The sequence below is a fragment of the Notamacropus eugenii genome, chromosome 4, assembly GCF_028372415.1.
Source record: "Notamacropus eugenii isolate mMacEug1 chromosome 4, mMacEug1.pri_v2, whole genome shotgun sequence".
NCBI classification, from domain to species: domain Eukaryota; kingdom Metazoa; phylum Chordata; class Mammalia; order Diprotodontia; family Macropodidae; genus Notamacropus; species Notamacropus eugenii.
Genome location: NC_092875.1, coordinates 201,296,739 through 201,313,533, shown reverse-complemented (window position 1 = coordinate 201,313,533; position 16,795 = coordinate 201,296,739). Strand labels below are relative to the sequence as shown.

At 43.3% G+C, this 16,795-nt stretch overlaps 1 protein-coding gene across 2 annotated transcripts in view; it reads left to right on the top strand.

Annotated features, from left to right (window-relative positions):
- Positions 1 to 13,225: 13,225 nt before the first annotated feature.
- The window catches only part of CTDP1 (CTD phosphatase subunit 1), a 154,420-nt gene continuing 150,850 nt past the window's right edge, over positions 13,226 to 16,795 (top strand). Inside the window, exon 1 of one of the 2 annotated variants that reach the window (XM_072604043.1) lies at positions 13,226 to 13,296. In XM_072604043.1, the coding sequence (XP_072460144.1) occupies positions 13,262 to 13,296 (35 nt within the window). In that variant the 5' untranslated portion in view covers positions 13,226 to 13,261. Of the gene's footprint in view, positions 13,297 to 15,483; positions 16,100 to 16,795 lie in introns of those variants that run through there. The other variant, XM_072604042.1, reaches the window with a different exon arrangement.

The window sequence follows — 16,795 nt, the reverse complement described above, 5'->3', positions numbered from 1 at the left end:
TCAATGCTCTGGACAACTAACTTTCCAAGCCTATAGAGAAGGTTAAGACCTGCATTAGTAGAGGGAATTTCTTCATCTACACATTCTTTATACCAGTGAAATCATAGATCCCATCTCTATTCCCTATTCCTAATAAAGTATGCTAATATTAACTACAGAAGTTACATTAATGAAGCAGAAATCAGGAAATTACAAGTTAAACTTAACGACAGTATTGAGGTCTACTGGACCCTGAAATAGTGACACATGGGTCCTGACCAAATTAATTCGACTCAAATTTTATTTCAAATAAAAACAAGGTTTGTGAAAGATCTGCCATATTGGATAGACTCTTAAGGAACTGAACATTGACTTGACTCCTAAGGAATCTGAACATTTGTGATGCTTGTATTGGCAAACTGGTCAGATTGAATCTGAGCCCCTTCATGGAATCAAGATGGATCTTATATACAGAAAGACTTTGGGGGGAGGAGCCAATATGGTGGAGTAGAGGGGGAGGAGCCAAGATGGCAGAGTAGAAAGACACACATATGCTAGCTCCCAACCCACAGCCCATAAAATATCTGTAAAGAAGAACTCCCAACAAATTCTGGAGCAGCAGAAGCCACAGAGCAACAAAGTGAAGGAGATTTCTGTTCCAGAGAGACTTGAAAACCTGACACGAAAGGTCCGTCGTGCACTGGACCAGGAGCACAGCCCAGCCCTGCCTTGGCCGCGTGGCACCGAGAGGAGCCGATCCCAGCGGGCCTCAGGGATGGAATCTCCAGCGGCTGCACAGTTCCCTCCACCCACAGGTGACAAGGGTTGGTGAGAGGGTCTCTTTGGCTGGTCAAGAGGGGAGTGGGGTATCCCCATAACTCAGGCTCCCTGGGGAGGCAGCAGCGGGGGCGGTGGTGGACAGGGGCTTAAAGAGCAGGCAGGAGCTCTGATCCATTGTTGAAGGTCTCTGCATAAACCCCCTGAGGGAACTGAGCCCCGTGAGGCGGCCCTGCCCCCACCTGAGCACCTGAACTTAATCTCACACTGAATAGCAGCCCCACCCCCACCCAAAGCCCTGAGGCTGGGAAGCAGCATTTGAATCTCAGACCCCAAGCACTGGCTGGGTGGATCTGGAGGCATGGTGGGTGTGGAAAAAAAATTCAGAAGTCAAGTCACTGGCTGGGAAAATGCCCAAAAAACGGAAAAAAAGTAAGACCATAGAAGGCTACTTTCTTGGTGAACAGATATCTCCTCCCATCCTTTCAGATGAGGAAGAACAATGCTTACCATCAGGGAAAGACATAAAAGTCAAGGCTTCTGTATCCCACACATCCAAAATAAATATACCATGGACTCAGGCCATGGAAGAGCTCAAAAAGGATTTTGAAAATCAAGTAAGAGAGGTGGAGGAAAAACTGGGAAGAGAAATGAGAGAGATGAAAGAAAAGCATGAAAAGTAGGTCAACACCTTGCTAAAGGAGATCCAAAAAATTGCTGAAGAAAATAACACCTTGAAAAATAGGCTAACTCAATTGGCAAAAGAGGTTCAAAAGACTTTGGGAGAGATCTAGTGCTGGCCAAGTAGTCTGGGGTGACTAGAGGAGGAGTTTGGGGATAGTTTTGATGGGAGTGGCCAGTAGACTGGAGTGACTAGAGGTGAGACACCAGGAACCAAGAGAATGGGATTAAGGGTGGGAAGTAGCTAAAGGCTATGTGAAGACAATGGACCATGGAGGGCTAGGCTAGGTTAAGGGTAACACAGATTTGGACATAGCGATAATGGAGGGCTTATGGCCTCAGGCAAATGTCAGATCAACTGGGAAGATTCAAGGAGAATTCAAGGGGGTTCCCAGAGCCCATACCCCATCAACAGAACTATGTATTTGATTATGCTATCTACTCAGAGGTGTCAAACATGAGCCCATGAGGACATGCAGTGGACAATACTCTTGAGTGCCACCAGAATCAGATTAAAATGTAACTGAGAAATATTTAACAAAATAAGTAAAAATTCAATAAACATAGATAATATTAATTTGTATGTTTCTAAATCAATATGTGGCCCATAGAGACTCTTAATTATAGTTTAGTGGCCCTATTTCTGAGTTTGATGCCCTGATCTACAAAAGCCTATCTTCTGTATGGTATTTATTATTGTTTTCATTGTTCAGTCATGTCTGATTCTTTGTGACTTGATTTGGGATTTTCTTGGCAAAGATATTTGAGTAGTCTGTCATTTCTTTCTCCAGCTAATTTTATAAATGAGCTGAGGCAAATAGGGTTAAGTAACTTACCCATGATCACACAGCTAATTGGTTGGTTGTTGTCCTTCATTTTTGAAGAGGACCAAAATGACATCACCTTGATAAAGTAAAGTTTCAGTGTGTCTGACTGTGGCTGATCAGACTAATATGAGCTCGGAATGCTCTACCACAGGTTGGGCACAGATAGTTCGTATGAATATTTGGGGTGGATACTCCAAATTTGTTCATTCTATGTTTACTTTGTGCTGTCTCAATTCTGCTTTGCTCATAGAGCACAGCACCCCTTCTGATGCGGGCATGCCATGCTGAGCAGTCCTGTGCCAATATCTCCCATGTTGCACAGTCAAATCTAAAGTTCTTGAAAGACACCCTGAGAGTGTCCTTGTATAGCTTCTTCTGACCACCATGTGATCACCTGCCCCATGTGAGTTCTCCATCAAATAGTCTTTTTGGCAAGCGTTTTTTTGAATTCAAACAATGTGACCAGTCCATCAGAGCTGTGCTCTCTGAAGCATAGTTTGAATGTTTGGCAGTTCAGCTCAAGCAAAGACTTCAGTGTCTGGTACCTTATCCTGCCAGGTCATCCTCAGAATCTTCCTAAGAGTTCAAATGAAAGCAATTCAGTTTCCTGATATGGCACTGGTAGATTGTCCATGTTTCACAGGCATACAACAAGATCAGCACAATGGCTCTATAGACCTGCAGCTAGGTGGTGCAGTGGATAGAGCACCAATGCAGGAGTCAGGTGGACCTGAGTTCAAATCTCATCTCAGACAATTGACACTCACTAGCTTTGTGACCTTGGGTAAGTCACTTAACCCCAATTGCCTTATCCTGGGTCATCTCCAGGCATCCTGATGAATATCTGGTCACTGGATTCAGATGGCTCTGGAGGAGAAGTGAGGCTGGTGACCTGCACAGCCCTCCCTCACTCAAAACAAGTGCAAGTCACTTCATTATTTCTAACACACAGTCTAACATTTTTTCTCTCCCAAACTTTTCTTCAGAGCCTCCCAAACACTGAGTTAGCTCTGGCAATGAGTGCATCAACCTCATTGTCATTGTGTACATCCCTGGAAAGTACAATACCAAGGTAAGTGAACTTATCCACACCATTCAAAACTTCTCCTTTCGTTGTAACCAATGGTTCCATGTATGGATGGTGTGGTGGTGGCTGAGGAAGCACCTGTGTTTTCTTGGGGTTAATTATTAGGCCAGAATTAGCACAGGAAGCAGATAAATGATCCATACTTTGTTGCATCTCAGCTTCAGAGGCTGCACTGAGTGCACAATCATCTGCAAATATAAAATCATGCACCAACACCCCCTCCACTTTGGTCTTGGCTTGTAGCATTTCAAATTGAAGAACTTACCATCAGTATGGTAGTTGACCTTGATGCCATGTTCATCCTCATTGAAAGCATTTGACAACATGCTGAAAACATCATACCAAAAAGCACAGGAGCAAGAACACAACCCTGTTTCACTCCATTGGTGACCAGGAAGGCACAACAGCATTGTCCACTATCCAAAACCCAGGCAAACTTGCCATCATGAAACTGACATACAATACTGATAAATTTCTCCAGGAAGTCAAATTTTGACATAATTTTCCATAAGCCCTCAAAACTAACAGTGTCAAAGGCCTTGGTCAGATCTACAAACATTGTGTACCAGACCTCTGTTCTGCTCCTGGCATTTCTACTGGAGTTGCTGGGCAGCAAACACCATATTGATTATTCCTTGGCTCTTTCTGAAGCCACACTGGCTCTCAGGTATATGACCATCTTACAGGTGAAGGATCAGCCTATTAAGGACTCTGTCAAGAGTTTTTCCAGGAGTGACTAAAAGAGAGACCCTCCTGTGATTGTCGCAGGGCAATCTATTCTCTTTATTTTTATAGAGATGGACAATGGACCCTGAACTCTTGGAGAATAACTTCCTCTTATCATATGACCTGGAAAATTTCAGTCAGTTTTTGTATGAGCAATGGTCCCCCTACCTTGTAAATCTCAGCTAGAATACAATCAGCACCAGGTGCTTTGCCACATGAAAGGAGCCTAATAACCCTCGAAACCTCTTCTTCAGCTGGAAGTTCAGCTAAGGAGGGATTGACTTCAACCTGAGGTAAACAGTCAAAGGCCTCAGCATTGATTGATGATGGTCTGTTGAGAACACTATGGAAGTGTTCAGCCCATCTCTCTAGGATCATGTCCTTATCACTAATCAACGTGGCTCCATCAGTACTGAGTAGTTTGACACACCATAGGTTTTTAGTCCATAAATAGCTTTCAGGGAATCATAAAAGCACTTTGGATTGTTACTGTCAGCATAAAACTGAATTTAATCTGCCTTCTTACTGAGCCAGGAGTCCTGCATCTCTCTAAGCTTTGCTTCTACTTTGCGTTAGATGAAATTAAATGCTGTCTTCTCAGAGGTGGATGAACTATCCTGTTGGTATATCCTGTGGAATTCTCATTTTTCGTTTCGCAGCTTCTGAATTTTCCCATCAGTTTCATCAAACCAGTCTTGGTGTTTGCAAGTGTTCTGACCCAGATGAGCAAATGCAGTGCTGTACACCAAATCTCTGAAAGCTGCCCACTCCCTTTCTGCTTCACTGTTGCCAACTGTGTGTTTGCCCAACTTTCCCTCCAAGTCAGTAACAAACTGTGTGTGCTCAGAGTAGAGCTCTAATTTGTTGACATTAATTCTTCTGGTAGTCATTTTGCCTTGCGGGCAGCACTTTTGATGAATGTGAATATTTAGCTTGGAAAGGATCAGTCCAGCACTCTGCATCACACATTGCTTTGTCACTCTCACATCTTGTCTGTCTCTTCTCCTTACAATCATGTAGTCTATTAGATGCCAATGTTTGCTGTGAGAGTGCATCTGTGAAGTTTTATTGCATTTAGGTAAACGAAAAACAGTGTTGGTGATAAGAAAGTCATCTGATGCACAAATCTTCAGCAGAAAATGACCATTGTTGCTGTTTCCAACTCCATTCCTCCCTAGGACTCCCTGCCAAGTCTGGTAGTCTGAGCCTACTCTAGCATTAAAGTCACCCAAAATTATAAGCTTGTCCTCTTTTGGCACATTGATGATAAAAGTGTCTAGGTCTTCATAAAATTTTTCTTTGACCTCATCAGGGTTCATCATGGTGGGAGCATAGGCACTGATGAAGGTGGCATGGTGTTTTCCTGCAAGTGGCAATCGCATTGTCATGAGCCTGTCATTCATTCCTTTTGGCAGGCATACTAGCTTGCTGACTAGATTAGTTTTGATTACAAAACTCACATCAGCTTTACAGTGCTCCCCTTCACTGCTCCCATTCTAGAAAAATGTATATCCAACTCTAACTTCAGTAAGTTGGCCTTCATTTGCCAACTTTGTTTCACTCAAGGCTGCTATTTGGATGTGATGCCTGCTGAGTTCTCTTGCAACAAGAGCAGTTTGTCTTTCAGGTCTACTGGATTTTGTGTTGTCTGTAAGTGTGCACATGCTTCATGTGCCGATGGTAAGTGGAATCATCTTTGCAGATGTTTTGTACATGTACTTTTTTTGTGTTTCGACTGCATAGTAGGATTCCCTGCCTGCCACAGTAATCAGACCAGGGTTGGGTAAGCAGACACTGTTTAGGGTACCTTTTCTAGCCTCTTCCTCACACCAGGACATGAGCAGAGCGATCCTTAAAAGGCTGCTCAGACAGACACCCAGGGAGCTGCAGAGTCCCACTGCTGCTTCCAGTGAGAAACACAGCTAATAAGTATTTGAGGAACTTTCCTGTCTCCAGACCTGATACTCTAGCCAGTGCTACCTCTTTATTATTTCCTAGGACTCAACAAATACTGTAATAGTCATTGTGGAGTATCACCCAGCTTAGATTTCAGTAGGAACTATAATCTTTAAAACTACACATTTAACTGGAAAGGAAAATACCACAACTTTTGATATGAATACTTCTTCTCCAGAGTTTTGGATATCTTGTATGACATTTTAAAATGTGAAAGCAGGAATTCACACATAAAAATTTTTCAGCAAAATCTCACGTGTATAGCAGGACTGTATCTAGTAATGATGTACCCAAATGTGTCATCTAACTTCCAAATATATAATATTATTATTTATAGGTTAGTTTTTTAAAAAGCATATATGAGCTAAATTTTATTTTAATGGATTAATTCTGTAAATGTACTCCCTTCTAATTTCTAATTCCAGATTTGTCAATAAGTTATCTTATTTCTCTAGCAAGTTTACCCCTGTGGTGATAAGCTCACTGAGTTCTCAGATGTCCTTTATATTTTCCAAGGTTAACCTTGAGTTGTGTGATAGCTTTAACATATAGGTAATACAGAGGTGGCACTCTTAATGAAAGTCCTTCAGTAACCTCTTTACTTACAATATTACTTTATCACCTTCACTCAGAAAGAAAAGAAATCCAACTTTTGATTCCATAAATATAGATTCACAATTTTATCTCAGTTGTAAGAATTGCTACTGACAGATATTATTGTCTCACTTTAATTTTTTAAAATAAGCAGATATGCTAAATGGATTTCATTTTGCATTTGAAATGTAATTAAAATGTGTAACTTTTAGTGTTTGACTTCCTTTCAGTGATGATAAACTGTACTATTCATCAGAAACATTGTGGTAGTGTTTCTGAATGTATAATTTTTTCCTTACAGAAATAGACTACAGATATCAACTTAAAAAGAAACTAACTACTCATTCATTTTTAGAAGTACCTCATTATTTACCCTACAGAAAAGCAGTGGGGGAAGGAGATAAGAGAGGGGCAAATAATAGAAGGGACAGCAGATTGGGGTAAGGGGTAATTAGAAGCAAACACTTGTAGAGGGACAGGTCAAAGGAGAGAATAGAATAAATGGAGGGCAGGACAGACTAGAGGGAAATATAATTAGTCTTTTACAACATGACTGTTATGGAAGTGTTTTACAGGACTACACATGTATAGCCTATATCGAATTGTTTGCCTTCTCAATGAGGGTGATTGGGGAGGGGGGAAGGGAGAGACTGTGGAACTCAAAACTTTAAAAATGAATGTTAAAAATTGTTTTTATATGCAAGAAAACTACCTTATCTTAAAACAAAAAAGTGTGAATCAATATTAAATGTGCTGAGGCTGTTGTTTGACATGATTGATTTTGTTTATTTTATGTTTACTACAAACAAAAACTCTTACAAAGTACACAGTTTATCGATATTTATATTTTAATAATAATAATAATTTAATTTAAAATTTATATAATTAATTTTATTATATACTTAAGGGAGAATATTACAGGTTGTAATATATTTATACATTTAAAATTGTTATATAATATGAATAATAATAATTTAATATCAACATAAAGATAGTTTATCAATTATTAACAAAATTAGGGATGTGTCCTTTCAATTAGACAACATGAGACTAAAATTGACTATTTTAACTAACCAGAGTTTTTTTACCTTTCCATATTGACTTTATTTACAGGTATAGTCATGGCCATGCTTTTATCACTTTTCATCACTTCATATGATCTTGTATTTCTCTGAAATTTTTTTTATTCATCATTCCTTACAGGAGAATAACAACACTCTACATTCTTACACCATAATTAGTTCAACTGTTCTCCAACCATTGGGCATGCATTTTGTTTCCAATTTCTTATTATCACAAATAATGATGTTGTGAACATTTCCATATGAAAAAGTCTTTTCTTGCTGTAAATAACCCCCTTGGGATATAGTTTTAGTAGCAGAATCTATGGTTTAGATGAAGAATATCAACAACTTAGTAACTTTGTATTTTGTGATTCTAAATTGTATTCTAGACCAGTTGAACCACTCACACTTCTACCAGCAGTAAAACAGTGTACCAGCATTCCCATCTTTTTGCATCTTTGATGAAAGCCTCTGAGTTGTCTGAATTTCAATTTCTCTGACAATTGATGATTCTGAACCTTTTCAGGTGATTATTGACAGAATACTTTTCTTTTTCATTTTAGTTAATTTATTTTTGTCTGTTGAGGAATGGCTTGATCATATATTTATGGGAATTCCCTATAAATTTTGGACATTATTTTTTTTTAATATAATGCAAAGATCATTTTTCCAATCTATATATTTTCTTCTGATTCTAGCTGCATTGACTAAAAGAGCAAGCAATCCCTAAGGTTTCATTGCTCTGGGAAACTCCAGAAAAGGAAACTCCCTCCACCAATGTAAACTGGCATCTGTGCTACAACTTAGAATTTTAAAGATCTTCTTGATGAACTGAGAGTTGAAGTAACTTCAACAGAGTAACACAACTAGTCTTCATTCTGAGGCTGGTTTTCTGGCCTCTAAATCATACTGCATTTAGCATTAATTTTACTTGTCCATATATTTTTTTAAATTTTATATAATCCAAATGATCTATTTTTTTCTTCTTTGGTCTCTTCTATCCCATACCTAGATGGGAATTTTTCCCTATCTGTAACTACGAAAGCTTAAACTTACAACCTGTAATATTCTCCCTTAAATATTAGGATGTGATTTTTATATTCAAATCATTTATCCATTTCAAATTTATCATGGTACGTTTGATTTTAGTATATTTTACTTAAATCACATATATATTAAAATAAATGAAGAAAGCATTTATAAACCAAGAGAACGAATTTCAGTTTGGGTGTCTAACTCCCAAACATGTAACAGACATTTCATGTCTATCAAAGGGGAAATAACATGTTTAAAATAAGGCTGCTCCTTTCTGGATAAGACAGAATCAAATTCTATTTTGTCGCTACTCTTCTGAGCTAGACTACTTAATTAGTTTTTGATAGGTGAGCTTTTACCTTATCTTTTTCAGACCAGGTCACCACAACACTTTGTAATTTCCAAACTATGCTGACTCAACTCAGACTTTCCTCTGTTTTCTCCTCCTATCTTTCTCCTTTTTCCTCTCCATTTTCCTCCTCCCATAATCTTCCCCAATGGAAGCCAGAAGAATTTCCAGCTCAGATGTCTATTTACAAACACACCAAATAAAAGTAACAAGCAAAATTAAATAGAAAGCTCAACACAAAGAAGTAAACTTTACCTCACAGGTATCACTGATATTCAGTGGGATGAGATCCATGACTGGAATACTAACTACTCTGTATTGCTGTACATCATTTAAGAGGAAAAAGATAAAAATGGGAGGTAGAGACATAATAAAATTGCATATTAAGAAGATACTTGAGGAAATCCAAGGATCACATGGTAGACAGCTTTTTCTATGATTTTAACTGTGAGACAAAGGAGAAGGGACCTTAAAGGGATGGTAGAATTAAGTGGTTTATTCTTCAAATAACGGAAGACCTCAGCATATTTATTGTAGGTTGCCGAGAAGGAGCTTATTTAGAGATATTGAAGACAAGGATAGGATGGGAGGAAATAAATGACTGCTAATAAGAATTTATTAAATATTAGTGAGCCAAGGCACTCTGCAAGGTTCTGGGGATACTCATGTAATCCAATGGCCTTTCCTCAGAACTCAACCTTCTTGACCTCTCTGTATATGTGACACTACTAAGCAACCTCTCATCCTAGACACTCTCTTTTCCCTGGGTTATGATTTTTTTTCCTTTATTCTCCTTCCACCTCTCTGCTCTTTCTCAGTGCTCTTTGCTGAAACATAATCCATCCTCAATTCCCTGCTGCTGGAAAACTCTCTAAAGCTCTGTCCTGGGATTTAACTTCTCCATTCTTGTTTGATCTTCTCTTGCCTTCTCTCGTCTCCTTTTCTTTCTTTCCAACCTATCTCTCAGATCCCACACAGGAACTCAGGGCAAGGAAGATCCACTACTACCACCCTTGCCTTTCCCCTGTTGGCTCCTCCCCCAAACCCTGTGTCCATCCCAAAATCCATCCAGGCAGAGGGAAGACCTGTCACCACTGGGTGACCCATTCTCCCTTGAGAGTGAAGTGAACAGCTCTATTCCTTTAGATGATATGGGACATCACTGGGTCTTACCATCTACTCTTCCTCTATGTTTTTGAGTCCTTTAGCACTGTCATCTGATCTACTTATATAATCTATTTATATAATCTAAAGACCCCTGGACTTTGTTGCTCCCTTAGTACAAGCTCCTTGAAAGCTGATACCATCTCAATTTTTCTAATTGTATCCCTAGTGCTTAATGAAATGCTTAGCCAATAGTAAAAATCAAATCCCTGCCTTCAAAGTACTCATACTGCAATGGGGGAGGCAACATGCAAATGTGCAAATATATAAATAAGATATATACAGGATAAATTGGAGCTAATCTCAGAAGAAAAACACTATGATTAAGGAGACCTAGGAAAGGTTTCTTCTGGAAAGTGGTATTTTAGCCAAGACTTGAAGGAAGCCAGGAGGCAGAAAAAAGTAGGGAGAATATTACAAAGGGGGACAACCAGTGAAAATACATAGAGATGGGAGATGGTATCCCATGTGCTAGAAACAGCAAGGAGGACGGTGTCATTGGATTGCAAAGTCCGTGTGTAGAGGGGGAGAAATAAGGTATAAGAAGACTGAAAAGATAGGAAGGGGCCAGGAAATTAAGGACTTTCAAAGCCAAACAGAGTATCTAGAGGCAATAGGGGGAGAAATATTTAAAGTAAAAAGAACTTAGTAATTTCTTCCTTCCTTCCCTTCTTCCTCCCTTCCCTCTTTCCTTCCTTCCCATCTTCCTTCCTTCCTTCCTTCCTTCCTTTCTTTTTTCCTTGGAGTAAATGATCAGATCTCTACAGACGATTTTCCAGATCTATATAACCAGTCCTGGTCTTTCTCTTGAGCAACAATCCTGCATGACCAGTTATCTAATAGATATTTTCAAATGGATACCATCAACATCTTAACCTCAATATGTCCAAAACAGAACTCATCCCCTCCCCCTCTCCCAACCCTCCCTTTCCTATTTTTATTAAGGGTATCACCATCTATCCACATCATTTTAATATTCTGAACTGGGTGGGCCTGAGGTGTTCCAGTTGGTGGGTGAGTGGGTGAAAACTCATGACTTTACTATATCTAGCTGAGCCCAGACCATACTTCACATTCAGTGGTGTTCTGGTAATTTTTTTTTAACAACAAGCTGTCCAAAGCAAGTTAATACATTTTAAGGCCAGTCTACATTTTCTCCATCACTCTCTCCCCTCTAGACAATCAACAAAACAATATATCAAGTGCTGGTTTTTAAGGTTTACTGGTATCTAACAGGGTAAATGCTAACACTGAAAATTTAACAATTAGTTCTTCCAGCACATCCCATCCAGCCATCCACCAATATTTCTGGGTCTACCCAGCATGTTAATTTGTATTTACTTACATAAGTGGATGTTTTCCTCCAGTAGAAAGTGAGTTACTTGAGGGACTATTTCATTTTTCTCTCTATTTCTCCAGAACCCAGGACAGAGCCTGGCATATAGTAGGTGTTTAAAAAATGTCTTAATTGAATGTTCTGATTCACCCACTAGTTTATAGTGAATACATTACCTTCCTTGGCCCCTGTTTCTTCATGCCAGAAGAACCCAAATCTTACCTCTGTCCTTTGCTAACCATATCACCTCGGACAAGTCACAAATTTCCTGATGCTCAGTTTCCTCATTTATAAAATGGTGGACATTTGCCTGCATTTTAACCTTATTGCTTAGCCTTTTCTATTTTTGTCTTCCTGTTCAAGGATACACTTATAAGTAATTTAAGATTTGATGAAACTTGGCAGGCTCCAAGAAGGCATTAAGATATCATCAAGATTCAATTTATGGCTTATTTTCTATAAATTTGAGCAGATTTTAATTTGGGGTAGAGTCTAGGTTATAAAGATAATTAAGTGCCCTTTTCGAGTCTGACACTTCACAAAGCTACCAGTAATACTGGCTTTCCCTACTTTATTGAGGATGTGAAAACAATGGGCCTGATTTCCCCACCAGTTCCTAAATAATGGTTCACAGTCATAAAGGTTGAATCAACAAGCTTTTATGGTAGTGAGGACAGCAAGAATGTTTCTTCACTACGCACAGACACTTGGAGCAAGGTGTTGATTCCCAAGAACAAAGTACCAAAGGCCTCTTGGCTTTTAGGGCCTTATAGCTGACAATCACTAACTTTCCGGAAGATTTTTGGAGAAGAGGCTGTTTCATTGTTTCCCAAACCAAGGTATGCTGCTCTCTTGTAGAATGCTAAAATATCAATATTCTTTACTTGTGACTTAGTGTGGATGGTTCTCACTGACTGGAAGTGGGGAGGAAAAGGGGTTCTTAGCCTCTTTTTGTGTCATAGACCCTTTAGCAATCTTCTGAAACCTTTGGACTCTTCAGAATATTTTAAAATAAAATATATGGCATTATAAAGGAAGCCAATTACATTGAAATTTAGTTATTAATATACCTATACATGTGTGTTTATATACATACAAAAGCATATATGTAACCTACATAATGCACACATGTGTGTATCCATGTATATGTGTGTGTATGTATATGTGTGTGTGTAGACATACACATATGAAGTTCATTAACTGCAGTTTAAGAACTGCAGGGGGAGGATAAAACCAGAGCTGGTGGAAACAGTAAGTAAAAGAAATAGGTTTTTAAAGTTTATCAATTTCACGGAGCAAAAACCTTTGGTTGTAAAAATTTTGTTTACCAGGTAAAAATATTTCATGAGTCTGTCTGGTCCACAGTTGAGAAACAGTGTCTAATTCTGAGGTATCCTTAATACTTGCTTGAAGACACCCCATGCTCTCCATCTCCGTTCCACCTCACACCCCTTAACTTTTTGTTTCGGATTTGTCTCCCACGCCTTGACTTCAAGCTCCTTAGGGGCCAGGACCAGCAGTTGTTTCGGCTGGGTCAGGTGCGGCAGGGGGGACATTTTTAGAGCAAGAGGTGGGACTGGAACATCAAGGCCAGAAGAACCCTAGAAGGTTCCACAGCCCCAGGCAGCCCAGGGGTGGCTGTTGTGGCTGGCAGTTGGCAGTCTAGGGTGTCTCCTGCATTCTGCGATGAGAAGAGCCCCTTGCAAGAGGGCCCTCTGGAGGTACTGAAAACTCACTTTTGTTTGGGTGTCCCAAGAATGGGGAGTCGCTAAACTGGCATGCCTAAATGCCAGGCGGTAGGGGCTTTCTTTTCTAGCTTCTCCGCTAAAGGGAGAGGTGTGAGGGCAGGGGCAGCAAAGGGAGAACATTTTAAAACTGTGCCTTACATCTGTGGTGTCAGAATCCAATAAAACGGGTCCCCGCGGGGCCGCATGTTGATTGACAAAACCACAAACTGACCTTACTTATGCTGTATTTTGATTCGTTTGGTTAAACATTGACTTGTTACGTTTTAAGCTGGTTCGCGCCAACACTCGAGAGCTTTGCTGGGCACACGTGGCCGGCGAGTTTGACACCTCTGCCTTTCGTGATGCAGAGAGCAGACGCGTAGGGAAGGGCAGGGAAGGAGCCTTTGGCTGGCGACAATGTTTCAGGGGCCATGTGCCAGCAACACTGTAACAGGGGAAAGCTTGTTCTGCAGCACTTTTCTTTAAAGCAATACCCCCTCCCTCTAGATGTCCTGGCTTCTTCCCTCCCCCAGGCCAAGGGATAAAGGAATTCTCACTAAGGTGCTACCTCTTACACCTAGCTGTTAGCCATTTGAACTAGACTGAGTGCAGAAAGTGCTTTCTAACTCGTGTTCTCATTTTAACTCAAAGAGAGAAATCACTAACAGTGATCTAACCGACACTACAGCGACTTAGTAAAGGATCTGGAGGGCCTGAGAATGCCTAAAACAGAAGGTTTGCCAAAAAACTCCACCCAGGCATTTTGCTCCGACCGGACGCGGCCAGGATGGACTTTAAGTTTTCAGGCTGATTGAGCATACAGAAGGCAGACTGTTTCCTTTGCGTTTTCGCCCTTAGCCCCCAGCACAGCGCCCTGGTTCCTAGCAGTTTTAATTCATTTCCCCCAACTGAAATTGGACATTTGGTTGTCTTTAGGCCCTCCCCCGTGCTTCTGAACTCAGTAGGAGGCTGCTTCCCATTATTTTGTGATAAGGGTGGATCCACGAACAGAAGGAGTCGCCAATGGTCTAAAACAGAAGGGGTAAGAGTGTAAATAATTCCTGAAACTATGGTACAACCTTTTTGGCCGAGGAAGGAGAGGTTTAAGTGTCTAGGCAATAGCCCCATTAGAATCAGGGTTGAGTGAAGTTCCCTAGCAAGGTCCTAAGTTGGGGACAAGTAAAATGGCACATACAACATGATATTCCTCCCAACGCAAACCTGAAGTTTTAAAGTCCATTTCTGGTTTAACTCCCAGGCAGCTTTCGATAAGAGATCAAGAATAACAAGGGACCGTATATGCTTTTACAATGTCTTTCCGTGGGAGGGCTTTCCACAAATTTTCCAGTGTATTTGAATACGCAAGCGCAAAGGACTCTCCTTGCTCCGCTTTTGTAGGGAGGTCCCGTTCCCCCACGAGACTACAAGGCCCAGCATGCAACTGCGAGAAGGAGACTCAACAAGGATCTGTAGTCCGCCAGCCCGGCTTCCACAGACACCACTGGGGGACAGTTGCATGCTGGGATTCGTAGTCCTCATGCGCTCAGACATGAAGCGGATAACCACGAGGGTTTTGGTACAACCGCTTCCGCTGTTTTGTGCCCGGTGAGGGTTATTTCTCGGACGTTTCCGGTACCAGTTGCTCACGCGGACTCCCTCTCCCCAGGGTCTCGGGACTCCGTGGCCCTCCCTCCCGTGTGCGTGTGAGCGTACGTGTGTTTACACGCAGGCCGCCCGCCCACAGACAAACACGCGGTCTGAGGGAAGCACGTGAGAAGCCGCCCCTTTGACCACGCCCTCTCCCCTCCATGAGATCATTACGTTCTCCAGGAAGTCGTCATAGACCGGGGGAACTGGCGGCGAGGTGACTAGCCGAGCAGAGGGCGGGAAGAGCTGAAATAACCACCTCCGCCCCTGCCCCACATCCGGGACGCTGGGATTTCCGCGTTACTGTGGCTTTAAATGGAAGCCGGGCCCTGAATACGCAAACGCGTACGACTTTGCCTTTCCTCTCCGTGTTCCATCCTCCCTCCCCCCCAACCCCCTCCTAAAGGAACAGTTACTACTTTTTTCCTCACACCTTTCTAACCTCTCCTTCCACTCCGCCTCCCTCCCCTTGAAGTCGCTGTTTTCCTCTCCCCCTTTGGGGGAGGGCTAGCCTTCCTCCGTTCGCTTCCCGGTCTCGAGCCGGCGGCAAGCGCGTTGCCATAGCGACCCGCCCCGCGCGCCGTGCTGCCCCCGGCCCCCGGGCACTAGAGGCGGCGGCGCTGGAGCAGGGGAGAGGGCCCGGCGGACGCACGGCCCGGAGGGGGATGGAGGCGCGGGCGGACCCCAGCGGCGGCGTCGGAGACTCTGCAGCTGCCCCCACCGCCAAGGGGCCAGCCCCGGCCCGCTCTGCCGAGGGCCCCGCGGCGCTGGCGGCGGCCGTGACGGAGATCCGCTGCCCGGGCCCCAGGCCGCTGAGGCTGCTGGAGTGGAAGGTGGCGGCCGGCACAGCGGTGCAGATCGGCACGGTGCTGGCTGTGTGTCTCCCCATCGTGCCTCCCGCCGGCGGCGAGGCGGGCGGGCTGCCGGCTTGCAGTGCGCGCCGGAGAGCCGGGGAAGGAGAGGGGAAAGGGGGCGGCGGCGGCGAGGGCAGCCCCCACCCGTGCGGGAACCAGCGCGGGGAGCCCTCGCCTTGCCCGGAGGCCGGCGGCTGCGGCCGGACCCAGCGGGCGGCGGAGCGCAGGGTGAAGTCGGAGCGGGCCGGAGTGGTGCTGGAGCTGTGTGCGCAGCGGGGACAGGTGGTCCCCCCGGGGTAAGCGGCCGCGGGGGTTACTCCGCTCCCTCGGTTTCCCCCTCCCCCGACCTTTTCACCCCTCCCTCCCCCCCATAGGGGCCGGCTCAGGGACTCTCCCCTCCCCACCCGTAAGCCTCAGGCATCGCTGGGCACCGGGCCGACCTGCCGAGGAGGAGGAAGAAGACGGAGGGAGCTGGCTTGTGCCCCAGCCCAAGGGTTTTCGTTCTTTTTTCCTGGAGGGCGGAGGCGGAGAAACTATTCAAAACCGAGAACTTCCGTCGCCTCTAAGTAGACTGTCCTGGGACCGTCCTGCTCGCCCCTGTCCTTCTGCTCCTCCTCCTGCCTTCCCCCCCTCCCCCGACCCCAGATACCTGGCGGGGGGAGGGGGCTCGGCGCCTGGAGCATTATAGTATACCCCCTTACCGACCCGAGAGCGTGCGAGGAGGAGGAGGCAGGTGCGAGTTCCCAGCGCTCTCCTGCATCTCAGCTTCTCTCTTCCTCGCTCTTTCCCCGCCCCACCCGCTGCCCTACAGGGGGGCTTAAAGGGGAAAATAATGTGATTAAAATAAGGCTTCTCCTCTCAGGAATAGCTACAGGGTTCTTTTTGGCGGTGAGGTCTCTGAGGCACACCTCTGACAGAGATGCCTTAAGTTATCAATTGACATTTCTTTAGGGAATGAAAAGCTCTTTCACCTTGAAATATGGATTATTTGG